We start from the raw sequence: 20,569 nt of genomic DNA, 5'->3' as shown, positions 1-20,569 counted from the left end.
CTCAACTTTCATCTAAATGGTTTCCTTTATATTTAACTTTGATTGGTCGTATTAATGCAGTTAAGATGTTTTTTTTGCCAAAATTTTTATGTGTTTCAGGCATTACCAATTTTCGTTCCTAAATCTTTTTTTGATAAAGTCGACTCTAAAATTTCTTCATTTATTTGGCAGAATAAGAATCCGAGACTGGGTAAAATACATTTACAGAAAGCTAAGAGAGATGGAGGTTTAGCATTACCTAACTTTAGATTTTATTATTGGGCTATTAATATTCGACATATGAAATTTTGGTTACTTGACCGGGATATACTATCTATTCCTAAATGGGTAGCATTGGAATTACAATCTGTTCAGGGTTATACACTTGGTTCTATTTTAGGTTCATCTCTTCCTTTTGATTCGAAACGCCTTGAGCAGGTCTCTAACCCGATCGTTAAATATGCTTTGCGTATTTGGTTTCAATTCAGAAAATTTTTTGATCTTAATCAATTCGGGTTAGCGATTCCTATTTTAGGTAACATATTTTTTCCTCCCTCTTTTACGGATCGCGCTTTTCAAACTTGGAAGACTAAGGGTATTTTACGGTTTTTGGATTTATTTTTAGATGGTTCCCTTATGTCTTTTGAACAATTATCTAATAAATATAACCTATCAAGAATACATTTTTTTAGATATTTACAAGTTAGAAATTTTCTAAGTACTATACTTCCTTCCTTTCCAATGCTTCCTCCTATATATATTTTAGATTCGATAATTAACCTTAATCCATGTCAGAAAGGTGCATCGGCTATGATTTATAATATTATTATGAAACTCAGGAAAGCTCCATTTGATAAGATTAGGGTAGATTGGGAACAGGAATTGGGGCTTACCATTTCTGTGGATGATTGGGGGCAGATTTTACAATTAGTTAATACTTCCTCTATTTGTGCTAAACATTCCCTAATTCAATTTAAAGTGGTGCATAGAGCACATATGTCCAAAGATAAGTTAGCGCGTTTTTACTCGCATATTAATCCTTTCTGTGATAGATGTTCGGGGCAGATAGCCTCTTTAACTCATATGTTTTGGTCTTGCCCTACTTTGGAAACTTTTTGGAGAGATATTTTCAATATTATTTCTAAGGTATTAAATATAGATATCTCTCCTCACCCTATTACTGCTATCTTTGGACTACCTAAAATTTCTAGTAATCTTTCCCCTTCAGCCCGTAGAATGATTGCATTTCTTACTTTAATGGCGAAAAGATGTATTTTACAACATTGGAAAGAGCTTAATGCTCCAACTACCTTTTTTTGGTTTTCTCAGACGATTTTATGTTTGAATCTGGAGAAAATTAGAAGTAACCTTTATGATTCTTCATTTAAATTTGAACAGATTTGGGGACCTTTTATTCGATATTTTCATTTAATGTAATATTTACCCTTCTTGTTTTTTTTTTCACTGTTTTAATGGAGGTCGGGATTGAGGACGTGATTTTAAGTTTAACTCTGTTTGGTTTCAAGTTAGCCCATTGCTTTGCTTTGCTTTTAGTTAGTTGCACGGTGGGTTTTTTTTTGGGGGGTTTTTTTTTCTTTTTTTCCATTGATATATATAAAATCTAGTATACTATTATGTTATCTTGGTTTCTTATGCTTAAATTACATTGTTTGTAGTATTTTCTTTTTGGTATTGTTATCTTTTGGAATTTTATTATACTTTAACATTGTATTAATGTTTATATGGCTTACCTTTTTTGTATACTTACTCAATAAAAAGATTTAAAAAGAAAGACAAAACTGGCTACTGATATTAGAGCACTCGTTCAAAGAGGCATAATCCACAATCTAATGGGTTTAATACACTGGGCTAGGATAAATTCTTGGCAAGCCTCTTTCCACAAACTTGATTGAGGGATAAGTAATGCTCTAAAGCTTGGGAAAACCATGTTCTTTCTTGGATAGTATTGTGGGATATTTTCATATACCTGAGACAAAGGCAGAGGGCAGAGTCCTGTGACACAAATAAAAGACATGACTCGCTTCAGAATATCGTCTCCTCAAAGCTGCTCTGGAGTTTATTTAAATTTAACATTCAAGTTTCTGGAGCAGACTTGAACCAAAAACCTGCTTCAAAAACAACATGCTTCTACCAAGTCAATAATAATACTCTTGGCTGGTATTCAATTGCAATGCAAAGAGAACTGACAGCACTTAAGCAAAACCTCCACTCAGAACCAAGATAATTTAAAACTCAACAGTGGATATTTGTTATACAAAGATGCTTGTCTTTCTGCTCATTCAGAGGCCAACTTCCCAATTGCACATTAAAGGAAATTAGTAGGTAGGCTTTGTTTTCAAACTCTGAACACAATGATCCTTATCAGCCTGCTCTTCTATAAAACACCATGCCCTGATAATAAAGGTCAGTGATCATCAAAAACATCAACCAATTCATGTCTCTTGGACACATCTCAGCAAAGGTAGAGAATGTTGATGAAATATATCACCAGCATCTTCTGTCATGTCAAAGTCCCCAGCACCATAGCCTTAATTACATTCATTTAATTCCATTGGGCAGGCTATGTCCAACACCAGATAGCAGAGAGAAACACACTACTCTGAGCTGCAAGTGGAAAGCAGTTACCAGGTTACTGGAGGAAAAGTTCTGAACACCTCCTTAAGGAAATGGATTAACCACACTGAGTCCTGGAAAATACTGCCCCATAACTAAGGTAAAATGCAGCATGTGGAACGTCTTTGTGAACCTCAGGCCCACATAGCAGAAGCATAAGAAATTCAAGAAAAAAAAAGGAGCAGGTTACTCAGTTCTTCAAGCCTACCCCATCGTCCAAAGTGTACCCAAATAGTCTGCCCCAGCTTCATCCCATCTGTACCAGTCCCTCACATCACCCAATTCCCTAATCTTTCAAAAGAGAATCTACTTCCTCTTTAAGTGCTCTCAATGAGCTAACTTCCAGAAACTTCCAGGATAGAGAATTCCAAAGGTTCATCACCCTCATTGAAAAGATACAACACATTGCAGTTCTGAATTAATTCTTCCTAATATTTTTAAACTATGAGCCCTTGCTCAAGATTCTCCCATTAGTAAAAAAAAATCTCAGCATCTACCCTGTCACAGCCCCCTTGGGGTCTTATGTTTTAGTAAGATCGCACCTTAAATTTGTTAAGCACAGAAGAATATAGAAAATAGTTAAAAAGTCCAAAAGTAGAAGATATTTGACACAGTGGCGTTTTAAATGGAATACCGAAGTAGATGGTGCTGAATGGACAGAGAGTATTTGGCCAACAGGAAACAGTAATTAGGTCTTTTCTCTGTTTGGCAAGATGTAAAGTGTTTGTGTGCCAGGGAGAATGATGCTGCAGCTTCAACTTCTTAGCATTTATGTGAATGTGGCAGCCACTGAATGTGCAGTTGCTAAATTTACTGATGGTACATATATTGGTTGAAAAGTTACAAAGAAAACACAAGGCGAATACGAAGGTCTACAGATAGGTTACATGAACGGACAGAGCTAGCCAATAGAAAATAATGTGGGTAAGTGTAAAACTGTCCATTTTTGCAGGGAAAAAAGCTTATTACAATAAAACTCAAATAAACCTTGGGAAATTGACAGTGTCAAACTAGCAGATTTTGTGGATTTTACTTGTTTATACTCAAACCCACAGTAATATAGCCAGTCAGGTGACCTTAAGAGGAGCAAGAGACAACAAGCACTCTTGACTTCTGTTGCATGGTCAAGTGGTTAAGGTGTTCGTCTAGTGATTTGAAGGTCGCTAGTTCGAGCCTTAGCTGAGGCAGTGTGTGTGTCCTTGAGCAAGGCACTTAACCACACATTGCTCTGCGACAACACCGGTGCCAAGCTGTATGGGTCCTAATATCCTTCCCTTGGACAACATTGGTGGCATGGAGAGGGGAGACTTACAGCATGGACAACTGCTGGTCTTCCATATAACCTTGCCCAGGTCTGCGCCCTGGAAACCTTCCAAGGCGCAAAACCATGATCTCATGAGACTAACGGATGCCTATTACTATTATGACTTCTGTTCAGTCACAAAGTCACTCATGGTACTGGCCTGAACCCCAATATTTACTGTACAACTAGCCCACAGCCCAGATTCCAGCCATGGCTACACATCAGATTGTTAGCTCTGACCACACACTTCTGGTCCCTCGGCTCACACACTGGCCTGATGATGAAGTCAAGTGCTGGACCATCTGAACAAATCAGCGATTTACAATATTTAATTCAAAAGAAGATTGCAGAAGGCTCCAAGTACACTCAGCTTTTGATTAACAGAAGGCCAGTCCACAAATACAGCAAGTAATTAATAAAGTTAACATCACTGTTTATTTTTGGATAATCAAAACAGTACACAAGTTATAAAAACAAAAATCTGCAGATGCTGGAAACAAAATAGAGAATAATTGGAAATACTCAAGTCAGAAAGCATGAATAAAAAAGGAAACAGAGTTAACATTTCAAGTTGAAGATCTCTGGTCAGGTTTCTGTTGACTCTGCTACTCTTCCCACACACACAACCTGACCTGCTGAGCATTTTCTATTTCTATTTCAGGGAGACTACGCTTTGGTTATAAAGGGCATTGCTGAGGCCACATAGGGGTACATGGGACAATACCTGTCTCTTTACAGATGAATTGGAAATAGAGGTTTGCAACATTAACATTTCAAATAAGCAATATGTCCCGAGGAAAGATTTGACAGATTCGCCTTGTACCTTCCAGAGTGCAGAAAGCAAGAAGGAACTTGAGTAAAATCATTCAAGATCCCAAGGATCTTGTTAGGTTGGAAGTGAAGAGGTTATTTCATTTTGTGGAAGAATTTACAACTCGGGTTCCTGATTAAGAATAAGGAGTCATCCAATTAAGACACTAGGTGAAGGAAGTCTCAAGCCTCTGTAACTCTTCCTCAATGCACAATGGAAGTAAGAGTTTTTGAAAAATATTTTATGACACAGGCAAACAGATATTTGATGAGCAACGTGATGAAGCTTACTGTAGCTTAATGAGAATGCAGAAAATGGCTGGACTGGAAGCTCAAGTCAGGCTTACAGTCTGAATAAAACCATACCCGAATGAGATCACCTAATGTGCCAATTTCTTCAATAGTAGACTACACTGTAATTCATAAGTCTGGTGGATGTTTGAACCCTGGACAGAAGAGGTAAGGGAAAGGGTTAAAGGGCAGGTAATACACTTCCTGTGTATATACATGAAGCTTTCACGGAAAGGGCAATAGATACTGAGAGTGATCACAGAGTGGAAAAGCTGGAAGTCAAAGAAAGGGAAGATCCATTTGACTGACAATTGATGATAAGATAAGCACAAGGGGAAACCTGGCTTGGTTCTAAAGAAGTTCCAAAACTAAGGTTAAGTCCTATTATTAGGCAAGGATATAAAGGTTTAATGAGCTAGTGTTAAGAAAACATTCTCAAAGAGCCAAAAGGTTTCGTCCTTTACTTCTGTGCTTCAAAATAAAGTTAAGATGTGATCACATTTATTCAGTATTGACTCAAGGTGTCCTTATGACAGTCTGACAAAACAAAGAACTGATCAGTACCCCTTCACCACCACCCTCTTCCATCTGGCAGAACTTGTCCTCAATAATTTCTCCTTCGAACCTCCCACATTCTCCAGACTCGAGGTGTAGCCATGGGCCCCAGCTATGCTTGCCTTTCATTGGCTACGCAGAACAGTCCATGTTCCAAGCCTTCCCTGGTAATTCTCCCTAACTCTTCCTCCACTACATTGATGACTGCAATAGTGCTGCTTCATGCACCCATGCTGAGCTCATCAATTTCATCAACTTTGTCTCCAACTTCCACCCTGCCCTTAAATTCACTTGGTCCATTTCTGACACCACCCTCCCTTTTCTTGATCTCTCCATCTCCATCTCTGGAGAAAAACTGTCGACAGATATCTTTTACAAACTACCAAGACCATGGCCATCTTGACCATATCTCTTCCCACCCTGTCTCCTGTAAACATGCTATCCCCTTTTCTCAGTTCCTTTGTCGTCACCACATCTGTTCTCAGGCTGAAGCTTTCCTTTTGAGGACATCAGCGATGTCCTCCTCCTTCAAGGAACAGAATTTCCTTTTGTCTACCATTGATGCTGCCCTCAAGTGCATCTTCTCCATTTCCCAGATATCTGCACTCACCACATCTTCCCACCACCTTTACAGTGATAAAGTTCATCCTGTCCGAACCTTTCACCTCATGAGCCTCCGCATCCAGCACATCATTCTCTGCAACCTCCAAAGGGACCTTACTACCAAGCACAGCTTTACCCCCCTCCCCACTCTACACAGCGATTGCTCCCTCCATGATTCTCTTGTATATTCATTCCCCCCCCCACTAACCTCCCTCCTGGCACTTATCCCTTCAAGCAGGCAAAGTGCTACACCTGCCCATCTACTTCCTCCCTCACCTCCATTCAGGGCCCCAAACAGTCCTTCCAGGTGAGGGAACATTTCATCTGCAAATCTGCTGGGGTTGTCTATTGAATCCTGTGCTCACGATGCGGCCTCCTCTACATTAGTGAAGCCTTCATAAATTGGAAGGGTGTTTCGTCAAGCCCCTCCACTCTATCTGCCAAAAGCAGAACTTCCCAGTGGCCAAACATTTTAATTCTGATTCCTATTCCTGTCTTGCAGCAACACCTTATATTGCATCCAACCTGATGCAACGAATATCCATTTCTTCTTCCAGTAAAAACAATTTTCCTCCCCCTCACCTCTGCTTCGCTTGCCTACTCTGGCCTCTTACCTCTTCTCACCTATCACCTCCCCATGATGCCCCTCCTCCTTTCCTTCACCCATGGTCCACTCTCCTCTCCTAACAAATTCCTTCATCTCCAGCCCTTTATCTTTCCCACCCACCTGGCTTCACCTAATACTTATAGCTTTCCTTCTTTCCCTTCCCCAACTTGTTATTCTGGCATCTTCCCCTTTCTTTCCAGTTGTGAAACGTTGACCGTTTGTTCATTTCCACAGATGCTACCTGCCCTGCTGTGTCCCTCCAGCATTTTGTGGGATTTCCAGCACTGCAGAATGTCTTGTGCTAGTGAACTGAGAAGTTAATTAGTAAACTAAGTATGAAGACATTCAAAATGCAGAAGCTGTATTCATGAAGCAGACAACTTAAGAGAAGAGTTTACATCCAACGTACTGCCGAGAAGGAACTGACAACAGAATTACTCTATCAGTAGCTTTGGGATATTTTTTCTTTTTGCAGTTTTGTCTTTGTTGAATTTTTTTTTAAATGTGCCTTAATAAATATGTAAACACTATGAATCTATTTTTGATGGAAGAGGGGATGACTAATTTCCATAAAGGCCTATGCTCATTATGTTTGATCAGACTGAAGGAACTGAAATTTACAGTGAATAATATTGGGCATCTCAGAAACTGCTCCGGAAACAACATGACAATCATTTCACACAGAATAAATTCCTCAAATACTAGAGATCATGGAGTCACTGATCTGTTGGTGATCATCAATCACGACAAACCAGCCCCAAAGAAACAGATATTCATAGTAAGCATCAATCACACCCACTGGACCCACAGCTGACATCAACTTTGCTCATCACAATTATCGCTGAATCCATTCCTATCACCTCCAGCTAAAGCAAATCAGATTCTAACTTGCTTCCTGAAAAAAATGTTACACAAAATTTTCAAGGATGTTGCCAGGACTTGAGGAGCTGAGTTATAGGAAAAGTTTGAAGAGATTAGAATTTTATTATCTGCAGTGCAGGAGAATGAGGGGTATACAAAATTATGAGGGGTACAGATAGAGGGCAGGCATTTTCCCCTGAGGTTGGGTGAGTCTAGAACTAGAGGTCACAGGTCAAGAACGAAAGGTAAAATAATTAAAGGGAATCTAAGGGGGTACTCTTCACTCAGAGGGTGTTGAGAGTGTGGAACGTGCTCCCTGCCAAAGTGAAGTTTGAACAGGTACATAGATGGGAGGGGTTTGGAGGGATATGGTCCAGATGCAGTCTGATGGGGCTACTGACATGGACTAGGTGGGCAGAAGAGCCTACTTCTGTGCTGTCGTGCTCTATGACTCTTTTATTCTAATCCATTATCTTAAACCTGCACAACAAAAATCATTCCCCCACTCACTCTTATCAATGCCCTTCTGGAGGATGAAGGATTTGTTGGGTGAAGAGACACGAAATTGAGGTTGCTCTTGTGAATAATGCTTAGGGTAATTTTATAGAAGTTGTCATAAAGGTGAAGTACTTTCCAGCTCGGTTATTATCTTGTATTTTAAAACTGACCATGTGAAAGGCCAATTTATATATCAGCTCACAGGCTAAATGATCCTGAGACAGCAACCAAACAACAGATTACTTGTGCAGCTGAGCTGCTATTAACTGTCAGAGTCACTTGGGGTCAGGGGTTTGTATAAATCTGGAAGTCGAGGCCCGAAGTGCTCCTTGGTCAAAGGCCAGCTATCTTGGAGACTGGGTCAGCAAGCACTGAGGAGACCAGTGATCCACGGGTGAGTCTCAAGACGCTGGTCCATAAAGGTGGAAGTGACGAGGGCTTGTGAACCCCCAGGCCACCAGGGTTGGAGGTCCATGTGAGTCCAGAGGTCAAAACCATGATCAGTCAATACCCAGAGATTGGCAAAGTCCAAAGGGAAAAGCCGAAGATCAAAGTCCAGAGTTCAGTGAGTCTAACGTAGAAAGCCTGAAGATTGAAGACTGAAGTTGGCAACTCAGAGGTAGAGGTCTATGAGCCTGGGGCAGGCACTAGGGGCTGGAGGTCTGATGTCTGCCAGTTTGAGAGTCCAGGGCCAAGAACTGGAGGCTGGAGGTGGTGTGAAGTGGGGATTATCTGTGTATATGGGGGGGGGGGTAAATGGGAGGGTGACTTGGTTTGCTATTGTTGTCTTGTTTAGTTCTGTTGTTGCTGCTTCTGCTTGTATTGTTCTGCTGAATATTGTGAGCATCCTGTATTGGCACTAAAATGTGTGCTGATATTCACCGATTGCCCCTGGCACATATTTGGGTTGTTGGTTGTTAAAGCAAATGATACATTTCATTGTATGTTTCCATGTACATGCGATAAATAAATCTGAATCTCATACTTACATGTTCTCAATTAACATTCATAGTTAAAATACAAAATTCCAAGCAAGCTGGAAAATACTCAAAAGGATTAGCTGAAGATTCAGAACACATGCTTGGGTCTGCTGGTTAGCTTAAGTACATTTCCTTCCATGCACATTTCAGATTGATCTGAAACACTGAAAACAGTTAGCAAACTAATAAGCCCCAGACCTTCAGTTACCTGTTGGCAACTGATTCCTTATCACCACAAAGCTACTGGAGTAGAAAAACTGGTTTCCAGGTTCAGTTAACTCAGCTTTGCCTTGGGTTGGATATGTTGATGGGTATAATTCATTGGCAATTAGATTTACCAACTCCTACCAGATCTGGAAAGTACTTTGTCAGCATAAACAACCACTTTCATAAAGCAGGGTTTTTTTCTCCTTTTGAAAGGTGCATGAGCAATGTTATATTGTACCCACAACCTGCCTTGTTTAATGAATTTAAAACACCAAAATTATTGTAGAAAAGACACTGTAGAGAATTAATCATTTGTGCTTTACAGCAACACCATTAATTCCTAACCTGACAAAAATGTTTAAATATTTTAGGTGATACAGAAATCAATAAAAATCCAACATTTCTCTTGACTAAAGGTGTTATAAACAAACACAAAATTTTAAATGATGGAAATCTCTCTAATTCCGTTTACTTGACTGATCCTACTTGCTCTTACCATTCGAGGGAAATGTACCTCATTTGTGAGGTTTCATAAATAGACTGCAGAAACTGTGCTTCCTTCTCTTTGGAGCAGTAGATATTTGGTAGACCAGTGTCATGAAGCTTTCAGATAAACTAAAACTATTTTCAGTACCTGGGAAGTCAATATACTGACAGCAGAGATTCAGAGTGAAAAGCAAAAATAGCAATGTATGAGAGGAAGAAATTATTTAATATGAGGCATATTTAGAATTAGGGATATTCTGGCATCTTCACCCTTGCTTTTCAGTCCTTAAGAAGGATCTCGGCCTGAAACATTGACTGTTTAGTCATTTCCATAGAGGCTGCCTGACCTGCTGAGTTCCTCCAGCATTTTGTCTGTTGCTGAGGTACACCATGTCCGATTTGCTTTGGAAATGGTTTCAGTAGAACCATCAATAAAGGATCAACAGATGGATGAGGGAAAAGGAATCCCAAGGATAAAGTGATGGGTTCAAAATGTAATTCTTCTGAAAACTGGGGCAGAATAGATGGGTCGGTGTCCTTTCTCATTCATAATTCTAAGTAAAATTAGCCAGAATAGTTCTTGTAAGAATTTGGGCAATCAGGCCAGCATATCAGACAGAAACACACTATCCCCATAGATCATATGCTGCTTTTAATTCCTGCTCTCTTTCAACCAACTGATTTCATAGAGTTGGGTCGGTTCCACTCTGCATTTCAGCCCAGCTGGTTCATGCTGACCAAGGTGCTCCATCCAAGCTCGTCCCATCTGCCACCATATGGAGCACAGCCTTCTAAATTTTTCCACTCGTATACCTGTCCAACTGTCTTTTAAAAGTTGTTATTGTACATGACTTCACCACTTCCTCAGGCAGCTCATTTTATATCTATTTCACCCTTTGTGTAAATAAGTTGACCTCAAGTTCCTATTTAATCTTTCCCTTCTCACCTTAAACCTATGTCCTCTGCTTCTTGATCGAAGGAAAAAGACCAAGACACCAACCGTGTGGAAAAAAATCTGAGTGCATTCACCCTATCTATGCCACTCGTGATTTTATACACCTCTATAAGGACCTCAGTCTCCTATTCTTCAAAAATTAAACTTCTGGACTGTCCAACCTCTCCCTATAACTCAATCCCTCAAGTCCTGGCAATATCCTTGCAAATCTTTTATGCTCCCTTTCTAGTTTAATAACATATTTCCCTTAATAGGCTGACCAAAACTGAATGCAATACACCAAGTGTGACCTCAACAGCATCCTGTACAACCACACTACGACCTCCCAACTTTTAAACTCAATCCCCTGAATGCCAAAAGCATTCTTCACGACCGTCTCCCTGTGACTTCACTTTAAGGGGGCAATGCACTTGTATTCCAAAAGTTCCTCTGTTCAAGAACACTCACCAGAGCCCTGCCATTTACTGTTGAAATCCTAACTGGATATGACTTTCCAAAATGCAACATCCTGTACTTTTCCAAATTCAATTTCATTTGTCATTACCGGTTTGCCATTTACCAAATTTCCTTTGGTATAAAATCTGAAGTCTCTATGACATGAGAGAGCAACACAATAGTGTAGCAGTTTTCACTGCTGCCTATTGGCTTCCAACACCAAGACAGATGGGAGAGGGAATCAGAAAATCAAAACTTTCAGTAGGAGAAAAATTCCTGAAAGATCTGTGAGAGAACTTCCTTGACCAGCCTAAGCTGCACTGGATGGAGGTCTGGAAATGAAATTGGACATGTTGTTTTGGGAAACTGATTGTTATGATATGTAGCATTTTTTGAAAAAGGGTATGTTCATTCAGAGATACGAATGGTCAACTGGAAGAGAATAAGCCGAATAAATCAGGCCAAAGCTAATTGGAAATAATCGCCAGTAGCTATTAAAACAGAAGATGCGGGAGATTCACTGGCTATTGCTAGAATAGAAATGGCAGTGAATTTAACAATAACCCACAAGTCAGAACCAGCCAATCTACACTTCCTTCTCTATCCAAGACATGGCCATCAATTCTAGGTGCTCTAATTTTTCACCAACCTGCCATATGGGACTTCAAAAGCCTTCTGAAAATCTGAATATACAACATTCACCAATTCTAATGCATGTACGACACTAGATATATCCAATAGATTACTAACGTAAGATTTCTCCGCCATAGGTTCCTGCCAAATCTGCTGAAGTCTATTATTATTTTCTAAGAGTCTATACATATTCTTTATTAAAACTTCCAGCATATTTCTTACTACCAATGTATAATCTCAGATCCTAGTTCTCAATTTTATCTCCTGTTCCTTTCTTTCATAATGGACTCACATTTCTATCCTCCAGGATCCATTCAAAATCTATAGAATTTTAGAAGTTAAAGCATTAATAACCTGTGACACCAGTTCACTTACACCTCTGGGATTCACAGCTTTGGGATTTATCAGTTTTTAATACTTTCCTTATTTACACAAGAGCCTTGACTTTCTAGCTTTTCTGTGAAGTTCTCTGAATATAAATAAAATGTTGTTAATAACAAGAGAATAAAAAGTAGCAGAGGAATTAAATCCCATCATCTCTCCACATATTTAAAAAGTCTTGAACATTTTTAAAAAAGTTGATCTTTGAGGATAACTGAATGTGGTCAAAGACTGCTGAATTGACAGACATAGAAGAAAACTGAACTGATGAACAAAGAAATGTAACATATAGTAAACAGCACAATATTACAGATCAGGGAAATCACAGAAAAAGTCATTCAATGGGTGGCTAAAAGACAAACTCCAGCCTAATCCCACTTCCCGTTCTTAGGTCTATTGCCTTACAGATCACAACAGGCATTTTTTTTATATGTATGTGGTGTGCTTCGATCTCTACCACCCTCTCAGATAGCCAGTTCCAGACCTCCACCACCACCTGAGGTAAACATTTTATCATCTCTTTAATCCTTCTACCCATTACTTAAAACATGATGCAGACACACTGGCCTGGCAATCAGTCCATATCTTTAGAAATGAGGACACGCTGACTTGACTGTCAGACAAAATCCCTCCATTTCATATAGAGATGGCACTGATCTCTATTTTAAATACCAACTTCTTTCCCAGGATTAAGGCATGCTAGGAGACTTCAAAATGGGACAATTCCACCCACCAGCCCAAGTCACTCCATTCTCAATGGGCAACTGACTTTGATGTGACTTTAAATTCAGAAGTCACAGTCTGATACTAACAAAAGACGGAAGACTAAATGCCATTAGAGACACGTACTCTTCAGAAGCCAAATACATTTTTAAGTACTAATTGTATTCATCCTTGATCTACCTGGCTCTGAAATTACAGATCATGCTGTCCTCCACAGCCAAACATGGTGCTATGAAGTCCCATTATGAGCTATCAAACCTATTCTGGAATCTATCCCATACAGCACAACAGTAATGCCACATAACACATCAATGAAACAGATGGGCTTTCAATTCCAGATTATTTAATTAACCAAGTATACATTCCACATTTGTAATAACAGAATTTCAACTCTACCTGTGGATTGTTAATCCTCATGTCTGGATTACTTACTGATCTGGTAATCTAACCACAACATCATAACTGGAACAACAAATTATCCTTTTTTTTAAAAAGGAAGATAAAAGGAGTACAAAGGTAATTGTAAATTGTTATAAATCACTGGTTAGTCTTCAGTGGAGGTAATTTGTCCAGTTAGGATATCAACATCTCCTAAAAGACACTGAGGAGATGTATCAAAATAGACAAGGGGGAAGAGAATAGGTTTGATTGTTCTTCTTGGAAAGCGAAGGATAGGGATTAAATAGCAGTGTTCAGCATATGGAAGAGTCTCGATTAATTCAATGGTGAAAACAGAAGTCAGAATACAAAATTAAGATAATTGGCAAGAAAAGTAGAATGGGCTAATTCATTTTACAGCTGGTCATAATCTGATAGAACATTCCACAGTAATTTTAAAAAGGGAATTGGAAGTATACTTGAAAATACACGTGCATTCTAGTATGAAATAAGTTGGCATTTCAAAATATCTTGAACGTAATGAAAATGAAAAAATAGAAAAACATATGCATACGTACACTATCAACAATATTAGTTTTAATAAAACCAGCATTATAGAATGCAGAAGCACAGATTTGCTATTTTAATCTTTGTATTTAAAATGAGATGTTTTATAAAAGTGATCCCTATTTTACCTGATCCCATTATATTCAGAAATTTTAACACCACTAGTTCACTTACCACTCTTAATTCGAAGTACACCCAAACAGCCATATGCATCCATTATTTTCTCATAACGTTCCTTCGCAACCTCCTTCTCTACTGATGCTGAAACAAAACCAAACATTCCCATTACACAAATGACGTGGGATCTAATTGGAATTTAAATAGTGGTTAAGTAATGAAAGAGCTTTAACATCCACTAAAGCAGTGGTCCCCAACCACCAGGCCTCGAGCATGTGCTACTGGGCCGCGAGGAAACGATATGATTTGGCGATATGAAACGATATGAGTCAGCTGCACCTTTTCTCATTCCCTGTCACACTCACTGTTGAACTTGAACACTACCTCCCCACCCCCCTGGTCCACAACAATATTGTCAATATTAAACCGGCCCGTGGTGCGCAAAAGGTTGGGGACCCCTGCACTAAAGGCAACTCAAAACAAATATAAATTGCACAGACATAAAAGTTGCTGGTGAACACAGCAGGCCAGGCAGCATCTGTAGGAAGAGGTGCAGTCGACGTTTCAGGCCGAGACCCTTCGTCAGGACTAACTGAAGGAAGAGTGAGTAAGGGATTTGAAAGCTGGAGGGGGAGGGGGAGGGGGAGGGGGAGATCCAAAATGATAGGAGAAGACAGGAGGGGGAGGGATGGAGCCAAGAGCTGGACAGGTAATAGGCATCTGCAGAATTCCTGTTGTTTGCGTTTATAAATTGCACAGTCCATGTTGCCATGCAATTAATATGATCTGCTTCATAACTCTATCTCCTCTCCCTTCAAGCTTTAAACTGTTAACATTTCTTACCCTCCAGCTCTCGGTACCAATCACAGAACAGTGGACTTACTCATGTGTTGCTTCTGGTAATACCACTGCTAAACTCCTCATGGCAAGTTGTGCTTTCTATGAACACAGCATTTAATATCTTCTGCAACACATACAAAATGCTGGAGGAACTCAGCAGGTCAAGGCAGTATCAATGGAGGAAAATGAACAGTTGCTGACTAGAGCTGAGACCATTCAGCAGGATTTGAAAGAAAGGGGGCAGAAGCTGGAATAAAAAGATAGGGGGAGGAACAGATGCACAAACTGGCAGGTGATAGGTGAGTACAGGTGAGGAAGAAGGTAAGTGGGTAGGGGAAGAGGGGATGAAAGTGAATAAAATGAGAATCTAGGAGGTGATGTGGAAGAGGCAAAAGGGTGAATAAGGAATCTGTTAAGAGAGGACAAGTGACCATAGAATAGAGAAGCAGGTGGTAACTAAAATGGTGATGGACAGGTCACAAGGTTTGGGGAAGAGGGGTGAGAAGGCACAGGCAATCAAAGAAAACGGAGGGGAATGGTTATTCCTCTTCTTTTCCCTTATTTCTGTGGCCCTATCACCCCTCCGCTTCCCCTCCTCCACCTTTCTTTGGTTCCCCTCCTTTTATTCTATGATCTACTATCTTATCCGATTCCCTCTACAGCCCTTTCCATCTTGTTCAGCACCTATCATCTCTTAGCTTCACATATCATTCCCATTTTCCTGCTCATCTGGACTCACCTGTTACTGCCAGCTTGCCTCCCCTTCCCCACTTCCTTTAGGCTGGCTTCTGTCCCCTTCTTTCCAGTCCTGGTGAAGGGCCTCAGCCTGAAACATTGACTGTTTATCTCCCCTCCTAGGTGCTGCCGACTTGCTGAGTTTCTCCAGCATTTTGTTTGTTAGTCAAGATTTCCAGCATTCACAGAATCCCTTAGATCTCATATCTTCTCCCATTACTGGTAGGTTACTTTTCTTTCAGACCTAGTCACAGTGTGTTTGCCATGGTTAAAAACATATTTACATAAAACTGTGTAGCACAGTACGAGTCCTTCAGCCCACAACATTGTGCTGAACTAGATCAGCCTATTCCACAATCAGTCTAATCCCTTCCACCTTCAGTCTATACCCCTTCATTTTTATTACATCCATGTGCCTCTACCACCACCCCCAGCAGTGGATGTCAGGCACCCTACCACACTCTGTACAAAAACAAACCTACACAGAACCTTGAAACAACCTTTTTCATTCTTGCAGACTGAACTGAACCAGACCAGAAATTTGCAGAGGCAACAGTTAATCTATGACAGCATGTCCCAATGTCAAGTCCTGCAAGAAGTTCTCCCATTAACCTTGAACTGACCTTTGAGATGTATCAGTGAAAATATTTTTATGAAGAGAATACTTCAGCCTGTCTAATTAAATTAAGCTCCCATCAATGCAGCATCCTTCAATTCACATCAGTTTACATGGTCAGAACAAAAACTACACTAAGTTACTGTTATAGAAACATAGAAATTATAGAACATATAATTCTGTATATGTTGCAAATCACTACAATGGGGATCTGTTAACAGTGACATTCATTATTAATGAGCACTGCTAAAAAGTGAATAACCTGCATCAGTGTATTCATGGCTGAATATCATACACTAGAACATAAAACAGTTAAAATTACTACCTAAACTATTTATCCTGTAAATCAAAAAAAAACTGTTGGGAGAACTTAGCAGGTTAGGCAGCATCTGGAAAGAAATTGTCAATACCCCTTCCTTTCCAATCCTCATAAAGGGTCTAGGCCCAAAACATTGTTTATTCCTTTGCACAGATGTCTGACCTGCTGAGTTCCTCCAGCATTATGCATATGTTATTCTGGATTCCAGCATCTGCAGATGTTGCTTGACCGGCTGAATTCCTGAATTTTATTTGCTCCAAATTCCAGTATCTGCAGTCTCTTGTAGCACTAATAATCTCCTGCATAGGAGATTCCTGCCCAATCAAACCATTTTGTGGAACTTCAAGGCCATTGTTTTCATCATTCCTTAAGATTTCAAAAACAAATACACCTTTGGATACATGTATAAACCTACCTCTCTTGTTTGGACAATGCCTGCTCTAACCAAACTATTAATAACATAACTGTCAAAAATATAGCATCCAATACAGGATTATTGAATGCAGGTGACAATTTCAAAACAACACCACACAGGATAATTAAAAGGCATCCTTGAGATGCAAAACCAACATCTACTTCTTCAGATGAATATTAAAACCACAAACAAACAGAAGGTTATTAGGTATGTAGGCTGGGAGAACGAGTTTGCTTTTTTTTCTTAACCAAATATGATTTTAAAATTTTAGAAGTACTTATGTCAGGGAACATGGAAGGCATTCATTCCACTCTCATCGAACATTAACCAAACTGCATCCCACTGCAAAGCAACCTAAATAATGTGACATTAATTCAATTTAGGTCTATAAGGTATTAACTAATGGAAGCATATACAGAATTGTACTTCCCTGCAAATGACTCAACAAGGCAAATAAAAAAATTGGTACAATTGTACTTTATTATTAATCAACTGTACTTACATCTATACTTCAAGGAGAAAATCAGTACATATTGCAAAGAATTATAGGATATTAATGTTAGTGGGTTCATGTATTTGCAATATTCGGTATGTCATCCTTATTTCACAATTGCCTCGACTGTACTTCATCTTCCATCCCCCTGTCGAATCTGTGTGTCCCTTTGCAATTGGCTCACAGCCTGCTTTCTCCCCTCGCTTTGCACTGTCAGAACCCTTGTGGACAAGTTTAACTGACTTGTGTAATTAGATGAAGACAACCCCTCTTGAGCAAATAGACTTGCGGACTAAAACCATACACAGTCTTACATTTCAGACTTCACTTCCTGCCCTTTGTATAAAAGTCAACATCACTTTGTTAGCTAGTTGCTTGCAGTTGCGTGATGTATGCTGTGGTGCGGTGGAAATTCCCTTCATACGAAATAAATTGCCTTCGTTACAATCCTATTTACTTTTCTCCATTAATATCTTGGTCCCACCAATATAGTTAAAAAGCAGTCCAATCGCAAAACCATACTGGCCAGAACCTTAATGCCAGGGCCCAGTGAAATGCAACCTCTCCTTCCGAATATTTACCTCTGATAATTTGCACGGCAGTCGAAAACTAATCAGGTTATTGCCACGACATCCTGTTTCCCAATTTAGTACCCAACTTCGGTTAATGCTCACGCCCTCCCACATACACGCAACCCGAGTATCCGCGCAGAAGACTGATAAAAAAGTATATTTTGCAAAGATTTCTGATTAACCAATGCCGGCAAGGTGAAAGTGTTTGAAGGGCAAGATACAAATTTGTCAATACCAGTATTTTGTTTGAGTTCGATTTTTTAATATCACATCACTAAACCAGGCTCAGTTTACAGAACAGACAAGATTTCCCCTTCTACCTGGATTAACTGGAGCGCCCAGAAGCACTCCCCCCCCAACCTGCTTTTTGCGTGTTCCTAGGGCTAAACTGAAACGGGTAAGTCCCAAGGGTGCACCCTATTGCCACCCCGGAAACGCGGGCGACTACTCACACACGACGGCTACCGCACCCGCCTTGAACAGCAGGCAATCCTGGCGATTCCTGGAGCCCAGCAGCACGCTACAGAAACCGGGCTCCCGCTTCCCAAACACTCGAAACCCTTTGGTCAAAGCCATGGCTGAGCTCGAGAGAAACACTGGTCAGAGTGCGGTGCGTTTCCTAAGTCTGGCTTCCATTTACGCAGCGCCTCGCCACCTACGGTTCGATCTCCCCGGAAACTTTGCCGCAAACCCGACCACTCCCACTACCCAGCCCCAAGCTCTCCTTCCGCCCTGTCCAAGGTGGATCAGTCTCGGGCAGCACAGCCAATAGCAGGTACTAAGCCGAGAACTCGTTCAACTTTCACTTGGGCGGGAGCGCCATCGAGAGGTTGTAAACGAAGAGGCAACTGCAGTTACGCAGGGGCTCCGCAATGATATGGCCTTTGATGGGGAGGGTGGAGACGGTGGTCCAGAAGAAATAGCCGAGCTGGGTTGGACTCTGGCATTCCGCGTTCTTGTGGTAAGCAAGTGACTAATGGTCCAAGTTAACTATAGAGGAGACAGGGACAACACTCTATGGGCTGTTAAGTTGAGGGTGAAGGTGACCATGACCATGGAGTTTATATCCCAGACACGTCCCGACCTTAAGTGGGCAAACTTTGTCTCAAAGGGTTACTGGTCCGATAGATTTTTAATCTGGATACCGAAATAACTCCAATATTCTTCTTCAAATTGATGTTTTGGGGATCTTTTACATGTACGCGAGGGAAAGTTTGGCACAATTAACTCAAGCAGTCTTAAAGAAACTAAATATTCAACAAATTGGTAAGGCTGGCTATTGTGTGGTTAAGAAAGCAAGAAAAAAATATTCGTTCTTTTTTGTTTCATTTCATGTTTTCAAAACAAACAGTATCTGACTTTCAGAGAATGACTGTGGTACAGTACTTCAATGGGGCTTGAACTGACTGGGGAAGGGGAGTTTAAATGGGGGGGAAAGAGGGTTGGAGATAACAGTTAATGCCTCCCTGTGTACCTCACCAAAATTGGGCTCCACCAGTTCCTTTCCTTCCACCTTAAACCCACCGACCTCTATTTTCTAACTCCACCCTTCCTTGCCAACCTGGCTCCTTTGCACATTATCTTCCAGCCCTCTTCAGTCCACCAATCTCTTACCGACTCCAGTCTCATCACTCCCCCTTTTTTTGCTGGCTGTCTTTCTCTCCATGCCTGATGAATGACCTTGACCCAGAATGCTGATAATTAAATCAGCAGTGGTAATGTGTGAAGACACAAGAGACTACAGATGCTGGAATGTGGACCAAAACTAAACTGTGGCAAGAACTCAAGGGATCATGCAGCATATGTGGAGGCAAAAGAACAGTTGATGTATCAAGTCAAGACCTTGCATCCAATTCAGTTCCGAATATCTGACCATTTTAAAAAAACTCAGCATTCTACCAAAGAGAATAAACTCTCATTCTTCCATATAGTATGCTATCTGTCCTGTTAGTGTTCATTCAATCAACTTCCCTCTATCACTGCTGTTTGCACCTTATCACAATTTACAATTCCAGTAAGTTTTGCATCATCAGTGCCTTGGAAACATCACATTTGATCTTCTCATCCAAATCCTTGCTGTCATGAATTAGTTTGGGTCCAAGCATAGTAACCAGTCTGAGAAGGACCTGTTCATGCAACACACATCAAAGTTGCAGGCCAGGCAGCATCTCTAGGAAGAGGTACAGTCGATGTTTCAGGCCAAGACCCTTCGTCAGGACTAACTGAAGGAAGAGTTAGTAAGAGATTTGAAAATGCAAACAACAGGAATTCTGCAGATGCTGGAAATTCAAGCAACACACACTTTCTATTTTCTGAGGGTCCATGTTGTATGCATAAATCCATGTTCACTTAGCACAATTATCGTATGGAAAGGGGTGCTGTAGAACAAAGGCATCTGGCAATACAGATCCAGTGGCATCACATGTAGAAAGGGTCTTAAAGAAAGTTTTTGACACATTGCCCTTCTATAAATTGAAGTACTGGTCAACCTTCACTAATCCGACTGCCTGTAATCCAGTTCCTTTGATAATCTGGCACTGATTATGCTTAATGTGATCCTTCTGTAATTCGGCATT

General features: G+C 40.3%; 1 protein-coding gene across 1 annotated transcript in view; it reads right to left on the bottom strand.

The window, feature by feature from the left end:
• LOC134350594 (synaptojanin-2-like) overlaps window positions 1-18,709 on the bottom strand; it is a 118,404-nt gene extending 99,695 nt beyond the window's left edge. Inside the window, exons 1-2 of the mRNA XM_063056022.1 lie at window positions 18,446-18,709; window positions 14,061-14,147 (exon numbers count right to left, since the gene is read on the bottom strand). Of these exons, the coding sequence (XP_062912092.1) occupies window positions 14,061-14,147; window positions 18,446-18,569 (211 nt within the window). The 5' untranslated portion in view covers window positions 18,570-18,709. The remainder of the gene's footprint in view (window positions 1-14,060; window positions 14,148-18,445) is intronic.
• Between the last annotated feature and the right edge of the window lie 1,860 nt (window positions 18,710-20,569).

This window comes from Mobula hypostoma, chromosome 8 (genome assembly GCF_963921235.1).
Source record: "Mobula hypostoma chromosome 8, sMobHyp1.1, whole genome shotgun sequence".
Taxonomy (NCBI): domain Eukaryota; kingdom Metazoa; phylum Chordata; class Chondrichthyes; order Myliobatiformes; family Myliobatidae; genus Mobula; species Mobula hypostoma.
Note: the sequence above shows the minus strand (reverse complement) of the source record. Positions and strands in the feature narration are given on the sequence as shown.